At 41.9% G+C, this 18326-nt stretch overlaps 1 protein-coding gene across 10 annotated transcripts in view; it reads left to right on the forward strand.

Moving 5' to 3' along the window:
* Positions 1 to 18326, forward strand: part of RBM47 (RNA binding motif protein 47) — a 329047-nt gene that overhangs the window by 284075 nt on the left and 26646 nt on the right. For 8 of the 10 annotated variants that reach the window (XM_033946950.1, XM_033946908.1, XM_033946968.1 and 5 more), the window contains 2 exons: positions 9179 to 10338; positions 13739 to 13945. In XM_033946950.1, coding sequence (XP_033802841.1) covers positions 9210 to 10338; positions 13739 to 13945 — 1336 coding nt within the window. In that variant the 5' untranslated portion in view covers positions 9179 to 9209. The remainder of the gene's footprint in view (positions 1 to 9178; positions 10339 to 13738; positions 13946 to 18326) is intronic. The other 2 variants (XM_033946943.1, XM_033946986.1) reach the window with 2 other exon arrangements.

Raw genomic sequence — 18326 nt, forward strand, 5'->3', positions numbered from 1 at the left:
TTTAAGAGCCATTACTACCTAGATAAGTGCTGCTGAATATCGATCCTTAATATTTTGGCTATGTTATCTATGTGAGTCGCTTGTTTGGTGAGTAATGCTATTTTCATGGTCACAATGTAGAGTGAACAGAAAATCTAACAGGGCAAGATAAGTTCCCTCTTACCTTCCTTAGAATACATCTTCTTTAATGAGATTTATCTTAATACAAGTTTTGACCAATTTTCTATGTATGTAGGAGCCAGCCCAAAAATTTGGGAATCAGTGGCTGAGACCTTTCATCACTTCTCCTCTCCCCAATGTCCCCACCAAAATGAAAAATGGGTGTTGAGGAAGAGAGATCTCTGAGGTTTGCTCTAACTCCTTTAGGCCTGATTTACTAAGGCCGTGTTCACCTTTTGTATTTAAGGGAAAATAAAGCTCAGTAAAAACAGGCTCTCAATGCACGTGGCAGAAATACACTGCCATCAATCTCCTCCTCACCTAGTCTCTTTCTCTCTTAGTTCATCTGTTCTCTCATTTCTACTACTACTATTTATTATTTCTGTAGCACTAGCAGATGAACGCAGCGCTGTACATTAAACACACAAGAGATGATCCCTGCTCAAAAGAGCTTACAATCTAATTGTGACAGATACATTGGACAAAAATGGTGAATCAATATATACTGCTCATGTAGGGAAATACAAAGGGATGAAGAGGTAGAGGACTACAGAGGGAATGAAAAACAAATATTCCTCCACCCTCTCGGCACTCAGTTTCACTCTTCCTCCATTCCCCTGACCCATCCACTGTCACTCAGGTGAAGATTCTCAAAACTTTAACATGGTCGCTAAACCAGTTCCAGCCAGTTTAGCATTCATATATTATAGCGGCGGATTATCAAAACAGTTTCCCATGATCTTTTCCGAGCTTCCTAGCAGTCTCCGACTCTGCCATGCAAATGTATTACAACAAGGTTATTAATATTTAAACAAGCACGCCAGGCAATTCTATATTATTGGTGGGAGATTACCTAACCTCGCTGTCCTACATTTGTGAGCAAAATTTTCCAGCAGGTCTAAGCTGTTGTAGCCTTATTTTCTGGTCAGTGCCTAAGTGCCGATTGGCTCAGGCATTGACAGGAAAGTAAGGTTTGACAGCTCAAACCTACCAGAAAATCTTGCCACCATCAAGCAACCTCCTTGACCATCCCCCACCCAGCAGCGGGAGGGATTCTCACTCCCTCCTGCCGCTGTCATCAAGCAAATCACTCCACACACCCCTGACAGAGGCAGGGATGCCCACTCCCTCCCACTGCTACCATCATTCTCCCAATGACCCCCCTCCCCTGCCTCTTCAAAATGGCGGGCCTCCCCTTCCCCGATGCATCCTGGGATGCGCCGGGGAGGGGCCCAAGGCTCTCACTGGCTTAACCCTTAGGCCCCTCCCTGGCACATCCCAGGATGCACAGGGAGGGTAAGGCCTGCCATTTTGAAGAGGCAGGCCTGCTGGCTGGAGGGAGTAGGCATCCCTCCACCCGGCCTTCATAAACAAGTTAACAGGGGGCGGAGGGTCGTCAGAGGCACGAGGGGTTGTCAGGGGCATGAGAGCAATGACAGGAGGGAGTGGTAATCCCTCCCACCACTGTGGGGGTATTGGGGAGTTTTTACTATACAGCAGCGTGGGAGGGAGTAGGCATTCCTCCCGCTGCCAGAGGGGTGTTGGGGGGGGGTGTTGCTTAATGGCAGCAGCAAAAGGGAGTGGGCATCCCTCCTGCTGCTGGGGGAGGGGGGGTTGTTTGACGATGGCGGTGGGAGGGAGTGCGTATCCATCTTCGATTTAGGGTCTTTTGTTATTTTTTTTATTTTTTATTTGTGGGTTTATTCTGTGCATGTGCCCCTCGCTGTCACCAGCGATAAGCATATGCAAATTTAGCAACCCTCCACAAACTTCATTTGCATGTGCAGTTTTTAAAGAATGACTTGCTTTTTTTAAATTATTGCAGTAGCAGCTGCAACAGCAGCCCAATGGATTTTACTGCAAACATTGGAGAATTTTTCTGAGTTGGTGGGATGCTACAGAGATGAATGGGAAGGAGGGATGGAAAAGTACTGCACAAGGGGATGGGAGGGAGGGATGAAAAGCTGCTGCACAGGGAGATGGGTGGGAGGGGAGGAAAGCTGCTGCTCGGTGATGGGAAGGGAGGAAAGATTCTGCACATGTGGGGAAGAGAAGAGAAAAAAAGAATTGGGATGGAGGAGAGGAAGGGATAGATGAAACAAAGAGGTAGAAAGGGGTGAGAGGGAGAAATCCTGCATGTGGTGAAGGGGAGAGAGACATGCATGGAGAAGAGAGAGGGAGAAATGTTGGATATAGGGTAGAAGGCAGGGAGAGATGGTACATAGGGAGAGAGAACGAAATGTTGCACATGATAATGGAGGGGAGGAAGGGAAAATACTGCATGGAGGAAAATAGAGAGGTTTAACCCAGAGCACAAGGTAAGGAGAGAGAGAGATGGTAAGAACTTAACATAAAAACATAAGAATTGCTATACTAGAACAGACCGAAGGTCCATCAAACCCAGTATCCTGTTTCCAACAGTGGCCAACCCAGGTTTCAAGTACCTAGCTAGATCCCAAGTAGTAAAATATATTTTATGCTGCTTATCCTAGGAATAAGCTGTGGATTTCTTCAAGCCATCTTAATAATGACCTATAGACTTCTCTTTTAGTGGGAAAGAAACAAATGTTGGATATGGCAGTGGAAGGTAGAAAAAAAATGATTTTATTTTCTCTTTGTGATTACAATATGTCAGATTTGAAATGTGTATCCTGCCAGAAATGATGTTAGACAGCGAGCATGAGCTAGGACCTAACAGAGAAAGGAAAAGTCTTTTTTGTATATTTTGCGTACCCCACAGCACCGGCGTGGGGTTGGAGAGGGCAAAGGATGGTGGGGTGGGTGGAAAGGCTACAAAATATACCCGCCAGGATGTTTGAAAAAAAAAAAAAAAATGCTCAGTTGAGTGGGAAAAGCAAATCGAACCGAACAATCGATTCAATAGGCCAAATCAAATTGAAATTTTTTTTTCCTTGAATCGGGCAGCACTAGTAACCTGGTGTGCAGTGTAGTAAACCATAGAGAGGGGGATCCAGGCCCATATCCCACTCTACCCACTACAATTATGGTGGAAAGTGTGAGCTCCCCAAACTCCTACTGTACTGCAATATAGGTGACACTTGCAGCCATAAGGGCTATTGAGGTAGTAGACAGGTAGGTATAGTGGGTTTTAGGGGAGTTTTGGAGGGCCCACCATACATTATGAGGGGGTTTTGGTGAGATATGCACCTGACATACTTTATGTGAAGTTCACAACTGTGTGGTCTAAGGTGCCCCACTATTCTGCTGGCACATCTGTGTGGCCAGTGTAGTATAAATGGTGACTCCCTCCTATGTCCAAATGGCTTAGGTTTGGACATTTTCAACTTGGACATTTTTGTAGTTGAAAATGGCCAAAAATGTTAGACATCCTAAGTTTGGATGTCTTGTTGCCCCCCTCCCCCCCAAAAAAAGGACATCTAGTGGTTTCGGACATGCACGGTTTTGGCATCCGAATTTTGGACGTATTTCTCAGGATGTCAAAATCAGAAAATGGCCCACCATGTGTATATTTTGGAGGAAATGTGGGAGAGGAGAGATATGATAAAGACATTTAAATACCTATGTAGCATAAATAAACATGAGGTGAGCCTCTTTTATTTGAAAGGAAACTTCAGAGTGAGAGGGCATAGGATAAAATTAAGAGGTGATAAGCTCAGGAGTAATTTAAGGAAATATTTTTTTTTCCAAAAAGGCTGGTCCTGGTTTGATCCCAATGCATGCAGAGACTTGATTTGATTTCCAAACTGTATTCCCTAAAAGAAGCAAGACTACATTTCCTGCAAGCAATGGGGTAGAACCTGTACCAGATCAACCCTGTCCGGTGAATCTGGAACCAGCTGGCAACTGTACTCGTACCGTGTTATCATTCAGTCTCCCTGTCTTACCCATTAGTTTCCCCCTGCTACCTCACTATTGCCCTCCACCACAAAATATGTGACCTTGCAGATAGCCCTCATTATCCAGGAAGCCAGTCACTTCTCCAGTACATAACTCCCATCCCTAGCTAGCCCTTCCCACTCAGGAAGGAAGTCAGTCTCCCCTCACCTTCATCCCCATGTAGCTAGTTAGCTCCACTCCCTCTGTCAGCCAGTTCTGTCAGACTTCCTATTTGACCAGCTCCTTGTCTTGAGCTTCTCACTGACCTGCCACACTCTCAGTTTTGAGCCATGGTATTCAAGAATTCTTGCACTGATCTCAGAATCTCAAATCTCACAAGACCAGTGTGAGAGTTTGTGCACCATTCAGCTTAAACTCAGAGGGTTGCGCTGTGTGAAAAACCAGCAGCAGTACTGAGAGCAGGAATGACAGAAGAAACAAGGTAGGAAAATCTCAAATGCCAGAGGGAAAATTGTAGGGCCCATGGTGACCTCATCCCTGGGATTTGTCAAACCCCCTCTTAATATATGGTAGAAAGCAGTAGAAAGCCTATACAAGATGCAAGATTTTGATTTTGTTTGGTCAAGCCTATGCTGGTTATGAGGGGGTAAAAAGAACATGTAGATTTAGACAGAAGAGTAATTTGGTTCTTTACCCTTAGAAAGTGTGCAGAATGGCTCAGAGATATCAATTGCAGTTTGTCAGGGAGATTTGTTTACCCTTACACTGAAATCCTTGGGAAACAATTCACATACATTATAATTAAGCATTAGCCATTGGTTAGTAGATACCTTTAATATTAACTGATGATATCACCTGGTTCTCCAGTTCTACTGCACTTTGAATTATGTCACTTGGGTGTACAGTTCAAAAGAATGTAAAGTTTCTGTCTGCATTTATTTGAAGAGGTTATCTACAGTAGAACTAGTTATGTAGGACTAGTATGTTGGTCAAGCGAAATGGTGATGGGGTAGGTGGTCAATATAGTAACATAGTAGATGACGGCAGATAAAGACCCGAATGGTCCATCCAGTCTGCCCAACCTGATACAATTTAATATTTTTATTTTATTTTTTTTAATTTTCTTCTTAGCTATTTCTGGGCAAGAATCCAAAGCTTTACCCGGTACTGTGCTTGGGTTCCAACTGCCAAAATCTCTGTTAAGACTTACTCCAGCCCATCTACACCCTCCCAGCCATTGAAGCCCTCCCCTGCCCATCCTTCACCAAACGGCCATACACCGACACAGACCGTGCAAGTCTGCCCAGTAACTGGCCTAGTTCAATATTTAATATTATTTTCTGATTCTAAATCTTCTGTGTTCATCCCACGCTTCTTTGAACTCAGTCCCAGTTTTACTCTCCACCACCTCTCTCGGGAGCGCATTCCAGGCATCCACTACCCTCTCCGTAAAGTAGAATTTCCTAACATTGCCCCTGAATCTACCACCCCTCAACCTCAAATTATGTCCTCTGGTTTTACCATTTTCCTTTCTCTGGAAAAGATTTTGTTCTACGTTAATACCCTTAAAGTATTTGAACGTCTGAATCATATCTCCCCTGTCTCTCCTTTCCTCTAGGGTATACATATTCAGGGCTTCCAGTCTCTCCTCATACATCTTCTGGCACAAGCCTCCTATCATTTTTGTCGCCCTCCTCTGGACCGCCTCAAGTCTTCTTACGTCTTTCGCCGGATACGGTCTCCAAAACTGAACACAATACTCCAAGTGGGGCCTCACCAATGACCTGTACAGGGGCATCAACACCTTCTTCCTTCTACTGACTACGCCTCTCTTTATACAGCCCAGCATCCTTCTGGCAGCAGCCACTGCCTTGTCACACTGTTTTTTCACCTTTAGATCTTCGGACACTATCACCCCAAGGTCCCTCTCCCCATCCGTGCATATCAGCTTCTCTCCTCCCAGCATATACGGTTCCTTCCTATTATTAATCCCCAAATGCATTACTCTGCATTTCTTTGCATTGAATTTTAGTTGCCAGGCATTAGACCATTCCTCTAACTTTTGCAGATCCTTTTTCATATTTTCCACTCCCTCTTCGGTGTCTACTCTGTTACAAATCTTGGTATCATCTGCAAAAAGGCAAACTTTTCCTTCTAACCCTTCAGCAATGTCACTCACATACATATTGAACAGGATTGGCCCCAGCACCGAACCCTGAGGGACTCCACTAGTCACCTTTCCTTCCTTCGAGCGACTTCCATTAACCACCACCCTCTGGCGTCTGTCCGACAGCCAGTTTCTGACCCAGTTCACCACTTTGGGTCCTAACTTCAGCCCTTTAAGTTTGTTCAACAGTCTCCTATGAGGAACTGTATCAAAGGCTTTGCTGAAATCCAAGTAAATTACATCTAGCATATGTCTTCGATCCAGCTCTCTGGTCACCCAATCAAAAAATTCAATCAGGTTCGTTTGGCACGATTTACCTTTTGTAAAGCCATGTTGCCTCGGATCCTGTAACTCATTAGATTCAAGGAAGTACACTATCCTTTCTTTCAGCAACATTATTTAATTTTCTATGTTATTTATGTTTTTTTACCATTGTTTTATTGTGTTGTATGTGCATTTATATTTTATTTCCTAATTATAAATGATTCTAGTTATTATTATTTGATTATATTAATTTTATGTGTTATAGTTGGGTTTTCAGGATTTCCCCAATGAATATGCATTGAAAGCAGTACATGCACATAGATCTCATGCATATTCATTGGGGAAATCCTGAAAACCCGACTGGATTGCGGCCCTCAAGGAGGAACTTTGAGACCCCTGGTATAGAGGATACAATAAATGTAATTAAATAAAGTTAATATTTTTCTTTTCAAAGGAAAATCTTGTGAAAGAACCAAGACATTTTACAAGAATAATCTAATATTCCATGGTATGCAGTAAAGCATTTCAGTGGACTTGTGTAATGAAGATAGTTGTGCCTCATAACACATCTAGTGAACCTTCTAGAACTAAAAAGAAAAATTTTCCATGGGCATTATATGGTTGCAGACTCTTTTGAACAAAGACCAGTATATGAACTGAAATTTTTTTTGCACAGTACTTTATCATTGTCAATGGCAGGGTAGATTTTTCAATGACTGACATCATAACTCCACAGGAACACATAGATAAAGATGTAGGTCAAAAGATTTTTTTAATATATTTTGGTCTTTGATATTGCACCTTAAAAATAACCAGGGGGCATACACTGAAAAATCTTACTGAACATTTTTTCTAGTTTTATTACCTTAAGTCTGCCAAATGCCTGAGATATGTGAATGGTGAACCTCATATACCTTTAAAATTTGCAAACTGGAAGCGTTAATATTTCTTCATAAATTATTGTTTACATATAGACACGTTGGTAAACATGATAAAATGATGAACTTGATGTTCACAAAGGCCCTGATTCTGAAAAACTAACGGCTTCTTTTATAAAGCCGCGCTAGCGGCTGCGTTGTGCTAATGGCCCCGAAGCCCATAGAGATTTAAAGGACTTTGGGGCTGTTGCTGCGCGGCAGCCACAAGCTTTAGGTTTCTTGCTAAAAAGCTACCATTTTTTTCTGACTAAACAGTGCTCCAATCTGCTCATTCTTGAAAGCAAAGAAAGCACATAAAAAAAATATAGATTGCATACATAACTTCATTTGCAAAAGCTTAAAAACAGATACAGACCTAGGCATGACTTCTACTTCATTGCAAATGGAAGTATACAGCTAAACAATACTGACCTCATTGTGAGATCATCAAGGTGCACCTGCAAGGTAGAATGCCACATTTTAAAATATGTGCTGGGATTTGAACACATGACCTCTGGAAGATGAGCACAGGGCTTTTACCTGGTGAGCCACAGCCACTTCCTTTTGATTGTGGGGTTCCTACCATGAGAGCTTAGTGATCCTAGCTATGTGAAGGTGAAAATACCTGAGAAGATCATAGCTTAGCAGATGTGAGGAAGAGCAATATTAGTGGAAGCTGCTGCTGTGGCTCAAAGGGTAACTGCCCTGTTCCTATCTTTCATAGGTTCAAATCCCAGCACATATTTTAATTGTGGCATTCTACCTTGCAGGTGCACCTTGATGATCTTACAATGAGGTCAGTATTGTGCAGTTGCATACCTCCATTTGCAATGAAGTAGAAGCCATGCTAAGATCTGTATCTGTTTTTTTCTGTTTTTAAGCTTTTGCAAAAGAAGTTATTTATGCAATCTATATATTTTTTTATGTGCTTTCTTTGCTTTCAAGAATGAGCTGATTGGAGCACTGTTTAGTCAGAAAAAAAGGGTAGCTTTTTAGCAAGAAACCTAAAGCTGTGTTTTTCATGTGCTGTGCTTCTGTTAATGGATCTTTTCCTCTAATTAGCAAATAATATTGCTTTTTGTCCAGAAAAATAGAAGATTTTGCATGCAATATATCTATTTTGATGTGCCCTGTTTATGTGGTGCCTTATTAAATGTATTTTGAGCTTAATAAAGCAAAATTAAAACCCAGAGAGCTATTTAGCAGATCGCATTAAGGACGTCCAAACTGTGCCTAAGTTCCATCCATAGAACTCAGATCTATTTGAAGCCCAAACTAAGCTCAAAAGTAGACCTAGTTTTCATTCGCCTACAATGTAGACATGAGATTGATGCCCTAGGTCACTCAGTGTTATGCAAATGAATCAAAGAACATCCATATTGAAACCACGCCCATTCCATGCCCACGCCTATTCCGTTAGATGTGAGTTTTCACAATGGGTGTCCATGAAATTGTGGAGGCATCTACAAAGTGACGTCCAAATCCTTTGGGCGTCCATGTGCCAATTATCGCTCATTAAGACCCTTAAATGGTTCATTAACCATTTAGTTTGGACACCTAAGTCCCGCTCAGCATTACACAGGACTTAGGCATCCTTTATAGAATCAGGACCAAAATCTAAAGCAAAATAGCCTGTACAATATGTCTATGCTAAATATATTCTGAATCATGCCCATTTTTCTAATCACATTGCCCTGATTACTTTTTTGAATTTGATCTTAAATATGTCATTAAAACATCTAGAAATGATAACAATTAGGTCTGTTGCAGAATCAGATAAAATTGTGTTCCCATTTTATTATCAATATAATTTAACTATAATTTATTTTTTTGTTTTGTTTTTTTTAATCAGGTTTCCGCAAGGTTTGAATGATTTTGGCATAATGACCGCAGAGGATTCCACTACTGTGATGAGTAACGATTCTTCAAACATGTCTGCAACCAAAGTACTTGAAGGTGTATCTGGTGTACCTAATGAGGCTGCCCTGTTGGCATTAATGGAGCGCACTGGATACGGCATGGTTCAGGAGAATGGGCAAAGGAAATATGGAGGTCCTCCTCCTGGCTGGGAAGGGTTACACCCTCCTCGTGGCTGTGAAGTTTTTGTGGGCAAAATTCCCCGTGATGTGTATGAAGATGAATTGGTGCCAGTGTTTGAATCAGTGGGACGTATTTATGAAATGCGTCTAATGATGGACTTTGATGGGAAAAATCGTGGTTATGCATTTGTTATGTACACACACAAACACGAGGCCAAAAGTGCCGTCAGAGAACTGAACAACTATGAGATTCGTCCAGGGAGACTTCTAGGGGTTTGCTGCAGTGTGGATAACTGCAGACTATTCATTGGAGGAATCCCAAAGATGAAAAAAAGAGAAGAAATACTAGAAGAAATTTCCAAGGTGACAGAAGGAGTACTTGATGTTATCGTCTATGCTAGCGCAGCAGATAAGATGAAAAATCGAGGGTTTGCCTTTGTAGAGTATGAAAGTCACCGTGCAGCCGCCATGGCACGAAGGAAGCTGATGCCCGGAAGAATCCAACTGTGGGGCCACCAGATAGCAGTTGACTGGGCAGAGCCTGAGATAGATGTCGATGAAGATGTGATGGAAACGGTGAAGATTCTATATGTGAGAAATTTAATGATTGAAACTACAGAGGATACAATTAAAAAGAGCTTTGGCCAGTTCAACCCTGGGGGTGTAGAACGTGTGAAAAAAATCCGTGATTATGCCTTTGTACATTTCACGAACCGGGATGATGCAGTTCATGCCATGAGAAAGCTTAATGGCATTGAACTTGAAGGGTCCTGTATCGAAGTTACTTTGGCAAAGCCAGTAGATAAAGAGCAGTATACACGCTACCAGAAAGCAACTAAAGGAGGAGCACCAGCGACAGCTACAGAAGTAGCTCAACCAAATTATGTTTACTCTTGTGATCCTTATACATTAGCATACTATGGATATCCATACAATGCTCTCATTGGTCCAAACAGAGACTATTTTGTAAAAGGTTGGTTACCAAAACTTGATGTGCATGCCTTTGTGTAGTTAATCAATATGCCTGAAACAGAACAGTTCTGACTAATTGTTTAAACACTTCTGTAATCCTGTTAATGTTAATGAATTTTATGTGCTCAGGACATTTCATTTGGCTGGATCATTGTTACTAACCTAATTGCATATTATCATGAGATACTAATCCACTCATGGTTTTTCTCATTCCAGAGAAGTCTGATGTTTGCTCTCCAGCATAATATATTAGAATGAGTTAGAAAATCCAGACTGCATTTGTATCTTTTGACACGGGGTTGGTATGGTAGTACTGAGACTTCTTTGGAAGAATCCAGGTCAAATGTATCAAAATATGACTCCATTTATGTAGGATTATAGAGAATGAGCAACAAATACTTTAATACTGTAAAGGAAAGGTGTTTTTTTTCTTCTTGTATCAGATCTGCTATTCTGTTTGAATCTTGTGTGTTGAAAGGGAGATATCAGATTGTTTTTTCCCTATGATTATTTCTCTTAGCCACAATCAAGGCACTAGAGTAGTGTGCTCACACTTTTCTGATTTCTCTTTCTCCTCATGGGCATACGAATTTAAGAGATCACCTTAAAATTACAAACCATGCTCATTCTTTAAAAATAGTCTATGAAATTTAATGCTGCCATGTATATGTGCTGTACCTTAAAAAGTCTAATTGATAGCAATCATGGAACTGTGTTCTTTTCTTGGAGATCTGCTTCACTCTAATGTGGCCTCTCTCTTTTATTTGCTATCACTAACAGTTAATGCCAATGCATCATTTATTTTTGCTGACTCACTCTACAGTTATAACCAAGGGCACAGTAAAGAACACTATCGTAGAATTAAAGATATGGAGGGAGCAGTTTGAAGGATCAAGGATATTCATTTATTTATTTAAAAATTTTCTTTTCCACTTATGACTTGCAGACTTTCAAGTCAAATTGCTAGCAAAGTAAATCAAACTCTGCAAGTTTCTGGGAACACCTTCTTTACCAACAGAAACCGAGCTCATGGGATTTTGAAAATCACATTTCGAAACATTTCATGTCCTAATCTAATCTAATCTTCATTTTATATACCGAATCTACTCCCTAAGGAGCTCGACTCGGTTTACAGTTCATTAAAAAATGAAACATAACAAGTAAAAACTGTGGGATAAAAACAGAAATTGGTTAGATTAAATGGATGGAAAAAGTATGTTGAATTGCTTAAAATTACTATACGACATCTAAAATCAAAACAACCAGGTTTTTAAACTTTTTCAAAATTGAAATAATTGATCTACCAGTCTTAGAGAATCTGGAAGTCCATTCCAAATTCTCACCAATTTAAAAGTAAAAGATTTACTAAGCTTCCCAGTGCATTTAATACCTTTCAGAGAAGGAAATGCTAATTCGTGAATTGTTGTAATTCTTGAATAGCAGGATCTAAAGGAATTCCTACTAAGGGGAATCAAAGAGTCAAATATTCCATAAAGGAGTTTGAAAACCACACATGCACACTTGAACTGTCCTCCTCCCCTCACCCTTCAAAACTAGGTACCTTGTGAAATTCTACAGCTTGATTTAGCCACTGAGGAGAGGGTGATTTCCCTTAGTTATGTGGGTAAATCCCTTTGAATAGACCTCAAACTATGTATGAGCTTTTCAAGCAAGATATACACAGCCAAAGTTTTAAACACACTAGTGAAGTTACAGAGGGCTATTATAGACCTTTTAAAGCCTAGTAGCCAAAGCAGAACATTGTATTATTTTTAACCTAGGAGACCGCAGCTTTGGGGCTAGAGTCTGCTTTCAGCATTAGCCCTTCTTTTCTATATGTTAGCATGGGGTTGTACAGCAGTGGAAAATTTCCTGCTCTGAAATCACATGATCACTTAAGTTTCCACTCCTGCAATATTTAGTGAGTGATTTTGCAGATTTCAGTTAGCTTTATAAATATCTCCTTTAATCGAGGATTCTAGTGCTCGATCAGAAGTTAGCAATGTTTTGCTTCTCAGCCACAAAAAAAGTCAGTATTCAAGTGGGAGGGTCAGAGATTTTTTAAACACTGGCCGTTATGGCTGAATTAAATCCAGATATTCATCACCGCTCTCCAGATAGAAGCCAGCGTATTCCTAACTTTATCCGCATAGCATCTTTTTTTTTTTTTAAATATGTTTTTTAAGCCAAATATTACATAAGCATCCACATTCAAATTGAGAATACAATAAAGTTTAGAACAGAACCAATGTCGAACACAGTTTACAGTTTCACCACATAGCCCACTCCTTCCCCCACCCTACCCCAAAGTCTATTGTACTAGCGTACCATTGATTATATGCTGTATAATAAAAATAAAGCAGAATATAATACTAAATTATAAATTTAGCAGATGGTTACGGGCAGTAGGCATTAGCGAATTCCGAAAGGGTTCTATCTAGATAGTTATAGCTAACTGAATATCACTGTTAACTAGTATCTCCTTACTGATCCCAGGCTTCACCTCAGCATTGTCCGTGCACTATCCCGATACCGTCTATAACAATATTCAACAGCTGCTATCCAGATAAATAGTTTTGAATACTGCCTCAGAAGTAAACAATGACTTGCCAGTGTAATTTTCTCATGGGCAGCAAGTTCTCCAACCCAATCAGCAGAGTTCTATCAGAGAGTATTATAGATCTCTAACATGATCTCATTGGGATGAAAATATTAACAGGGGAATTTCTTATCATCCTACTAGACTAGTCCAGACCAGTGGGTTGTGTCCTGATACCAGCAGATGAGAGGCAGAGAAATTTGAATATTCCAGTAACATCACTTCCGTAAGGAATAGCGCATCTGGAACAGCTTAGTGTTTCTCAGTCTCCAGCAGATCAGACTGGTGCAGCAGAAGACTGACATAAGCCTAACTGCTTCCTATGGATTGCAGTTTTAAGTTGAGCCCTAGGCTGGTGCTCCTGGAGATCAGTCCATGGACTTTTCCTCAATTGAGCTTGAAGTGGCTTGGCCACCTGTAGCCCTAAGGATCACCTACAGGTATCTCCAGGGTGCTAGGGTCTGATGGCATGCTTTCTAAGGCAAATACTTTTATTCTTGTTTTGTCCTCTAAAAGGCATGCAGTAAAATAGAACATAGCTGCTTCAAGTCAAATAATATCACAGCCATTGCAGTCATTCATTCCTGCACCATTTCAGTCTCTAATATAAGTAATTGGCTTCTGTGAAGATACCATATTTAACCTAAGGACAGTATAAGATATGGGTCTAACAGCTTTTTATATGATGCAAACACTGAAATGCAGTACTCAATTTTTTAAAAAAAATTTTAGTTTTTTTAAAAAATGAGCTCCAGTGGCTTTTACTGGTGTATTTATCATGTTATTATGTTGGTATTATAAGCAGGCAGCATAAGAGGCAGAGGGCGAGGTGCAGCTGGCAACAGAGCCCCAGGTCCCAGAGGCAGTTACCTGGGGGGATATTCTGCAGGCCGTGGCATTTATAGCAGATATCACGAAGGGAAGGGTAAACAGCAAGAAAAAGGCTTTGAACTTATCCCCAGCTTGGACTTGCCTGCTGTCAATCAAGTTGCCCTTAAACACGGTACAGGTTAGTCTAATTCTATAACATTCCAATTTGCTTAGTTTTATCTAAAAATCATATATTTGGATTTAGCCTTAAATATTTTTTTTTTGTATTTCATTTTGGGGTCCTTCTTTTTGATTATGCTATCAAAATATGTTCTTATTCAGGTTTTAGTCTAAACCAAAAACTATTTAGTTCAGCATAACTTTGTAGCAAGTCCTTGTTGCAAAAATGTTTCCCAAATATTTTGCAGTCACATGCAATATGGTGCAAAATTTAATAGGCCTGGATAAGAACTAGCACCCAGGGACAATAAAAAAAAGTGAGTCCAGATTGGCTCTGTAGGGAAGGAGAATGTTAAGCAGACAAACGGCTCAAGGACACGTTAGACTGAAGCTTCAGGAAGGGTGACTAGACTATGAGTTGGGGCAGATCTTTATTTAGTTCGTACCTTTATCCCAAGACAAGCAAGCAGCATATTCTCACACATAGGTGATGTCACCAACGGAACCCTGGTACGGATCACTTCAAAAGTGCATCGCCACTTTAAGTCTTTAGAAAGTTCACGATAGCCTGCACCGTGTATGCGTGAGTGCCTTCCCGCCTGATGTAGGCACGCGGTCCCTCAGTTTCTTAGTTTCTGTGGAGCTAAGAAGATGCGTTTCAACGACCGTTTAAATTGAGTCCTTGCCTTCCCACTCTCGAGTTTGTGACTTTTAGTCATTTTTTCTTTCTTTCATTTTCTTTTTCCCGTTTTTTAAAAAAAAAGGAAAAATCTTTATTTTTTTTCTCCCTCACGGGTTGGGCCAGCGGGACCTGTTCGTCCGCCTTGGCCAACAGTTTCAGTTTAGCCGAGGCAGTCTTCCTGTCCATATCATGCCCGTTGACGGGATTTAAGAAGTGCGGTCGCTGTGCTTGGTCAGTCTCTGTGACTGACCTACATTGCTGATGTCCCCAGTGTTTGGGGCCCGAGCACCGTCCTGAAACCTGCACATACTGTTCTTCCCTTCAGAAGAGGACTTTTAAAAACTAAATTCACCATCAACAGAAACTTTTCAGTGTCACAATGGAAGGGGAACCGACATCATCCCTACTGACACCGCACATATCAACACCACCAGTAACATCTGACGTGCCTTCGGTGTCGCACCATACTGTCTCTGTAAGTAAGCCGGCTAAGAAGCATTCCCTTACTCCATCTGGGACTCAGGTCAAAATGGCATTGAGCAAAATCATGCCGACCTCGAAGAAGTCCCATAAGCGCCCAGTTCCAATCTCAGTGAGTGCCTCGACATCGGCCTCCTCATCGCCGGACCGGAGTGCTGCACCAGTGGTACCAGCAAAAAAGCAAATGGTACCGGTGCTCTCCCTTAAGCAAAAGATTAACAATTTGCTTCGGGAGGAATTGGGTGAGCATTTTCAAATGTTGGTGCCAACGCAGCTTATGCCCATGTCAACACTGACTCTCCCGGTGCTTCTCCAGTATGAGCAGCCCAAGACTGATGCTTCACCAGTATGGAGACACTTGATATGGGAGTTGTCGGATCCATCTCCATGGCACCAGTCATCCTTGATGCAAACATCTGGAGAGGTGACTCCGGTGTGGTCCCGGAAGGCCTCTCATAAGATCAAGCACCTCGAGGCTTCAACACCGAATCTTCGACACCATCCCTATTCCATTCAAGACTCGGACATACTAGGAAACTCTGAGCAGGAACCACTCTCTACCGATGATGAGGATTCTTCTGGGTCAGATTCACCTCAACGTTCTTCTCAGGGACCTGCTATCTTTTCTGAGCAGTCCACTTTTTCAAGATTTCTTTGTCAAATGTCTGAAGACCTTGCCATTTCACTAGAAGCGGACTCCAAACATAGTAAACAGTTCATGGAGGCTTTAGACAAAGGAATTGTTGAAGCTCCCACTTCATGACATTTTGAGAGAGACTTTCTACAAAAATCTAGAAACTCCACTATCCATTCTTGTGGCTCCTAGGGAGCTTGAGTCCTTATACAGAGTGGTTCCTATCCCTGGTTTATTGGTTTCGATAAACCTCAACTTCTTCATGAGTCTCTAGTGGTGGAATCAACCTTGAAGAAGGCTGTAGGGTCTAGTGTCTATGCTTCTGTACCTCCTAGCAAAGAGGGTAAAGTGATAGACAAATTCAGTAAATGCCTTTATCAAACTGCAATATTGGCAAACCAAGCTGGGAATTATAATTTTCATTTTTCCTTTTACCTGAGCAAACAATTTTGTGCTTTTCAGAAATGCATCCTTATTCACAAGACCCGGGCTTTCCAAAATCTTATTGCTACAGTCTTGCAATTGAGGAAGTATATGCTTCATTCTACCTATGACATGTTTGGGCTTACCTCATGAACTGCAGCCATGCCAGGTGGCTATGAAATGACTAGCGTGGCCCCATGTATCAGAGCTCAATGTCAACCATCAAGATCATTTTGCTAATGCTCCGTGTCTTGGGGACGAACTTTTCAGACCATCCATGGACCCTGCGACCCCAAAATTGTCTACTCATCAAACCCACTGGGACACTTTGGTCAAACCAAAGAAGAAGCCTCAAGCTCCTTGTGCTTTCAGGCCCACTCCTTCTTACCAACGCAGGTTTACTGCTAAAGCTGCTGCCCCTGCTCATCCTCAACCTAGAAAACAGAAGCAGCAACCACGTCAACAACCTAAACAACAGGCTGCTCAACAGAAACCTACTCAGCCTTTTTGACGTGTTCCTCAAGAGCATAGCCACAATTCCCATTCTGCAACATCTGTCTCAGCCAATTGAAGGGCAGCTCCAACATTACATCAATCGTTGGGAGCTCATAACCACAGATCTCTGGGTATTGACTATCATTCGTCAAGGTTACACTCTCCGTTTTCACACCCCTGCCTCCAGATCATCCTCCAAGAGAGTCTATTTCAGATCCTGCTTACAGTCCTCTCTTCTTCTTCAGGAGGTTCAATCTCTTCTCCTTCTCAATGCCATCAAAGATGTTCCTCTCAGCAACACCACAGATTTTACTCTCGCTACTTCTTAGTCCCAAAGAAGACAGGAGGACTACATCCTATTCTGGATCTCAGAGATCTCAACAAATTTCTAGTTACAGAGAAATTCCGGATGCTCTCCCTCACTCTTCTTTATCCTCTTCTAGATCAGAATGACTGGCTATGCTCTCTAGATCTCAAGGAAGCCTATATTCTTATACCAATCCATCTGGCTTCCCACAAATACCTTCGCTTTTAAATGAATCAGCACCATTACCAGTACAAGGTCCTTCTTTTGGCCTGGCATCCTTTCCCAGGGTCTTCACGATGTGCTTGATTGTAGTGGTCGCATCTCTTCATTCCCAAGGTCTCCAAGTCTTTCCTTACCTGGACGACTGGCTGATCAAAGCCGTTTCATCTCAGGAAGTGGTGCTAGCAGCTTCTCAAACCATTTCCTTCCTCCAAGCCTTGGGATTCAAAATCAACTTCCCCAAGTCCCACCTCATTCCGACCCAGCATCTTCAATTCATTGGGGCAATCCTAGACACCACTCTAATGCAAGCATTTCTTCCTGCAGATTGCCTGCACACTCTTCTTTGCATCTGTCAACAGATGTTTTAGATTCAAACAATCTCTGCAAGGCGAATGATGATTCTCCTGGGCCACATGGCTTCCACAGTACATGTCACACCAATAGCAAGACTGCATCTTCGCATTCCTCAGTGGGCCTTTGTTTCTCAGTGGTCTCAAGTGACAGATCATCTCTCACAACATATTTCTGTGACATCATCTCTTCAGCAGTCGCTTCAATGGTGGATGACCTCCTCAAATCTATCCAGAGATCTCCTTTTTCACTTGCCCCCTCACTAGAAGGTGATAACGACAGAAGCATCTCCTTATGCCTGGGGGGCACACCTGGACGGCCTTCAAACCCAAGGTCATTGGTCTGCCAGGGAATGCAAATTTCACATCAATTTACTCGAGCTCCAAGCGATATTATGCTCTCAAAGCTTTCCAACACCTCTTGAGTCCTCAGGTCCTACTTTTTCGCACAGACAATCAAGTAGCAATGTACTACATAAACAAGCAAGGAGGCACAGGCTCTCTCCTGTTATGTCAGGAAGCTCATAAAACCTGGCTTTGGGTGACATCTCGCAGCTATTTCTTAAAGGCTGTCTACATTTAAGGAGAGCAGAATTCTCTATCAGACAATCTCAGCAGAATTCTTCAGCCTCACAATTGGACTTTCAACTCTGCAGCTCTCCATCCCGTCTTCGCACAATGGGACACTCCTCAGGTGGACTTGTTTGCGACTCACCACAATCACAAGTTACCCCAGTTTTGCTCCAGACTTTACTCTCCTCACCGTCTGGAAGCTGATGCGTTTCTCCTGGATTGGACAAACCTGTT

Source organism: Geotrypetes seraphini, chromosome 1, assembly GCF_902459505.1.
Source record: "Geotrypetes seraphini chromosome 1, aGeoSer1.1, whole genome shotgun sequence".
In the NCBI taxonomy this organism is placed as follows: domain Eukaryota; kingdom Metazoa; phylum Chordata; class Amphibia; order Gymnophiona; family Dermophiidae; genus Geotrypetes; species Geotrypetes seraphini.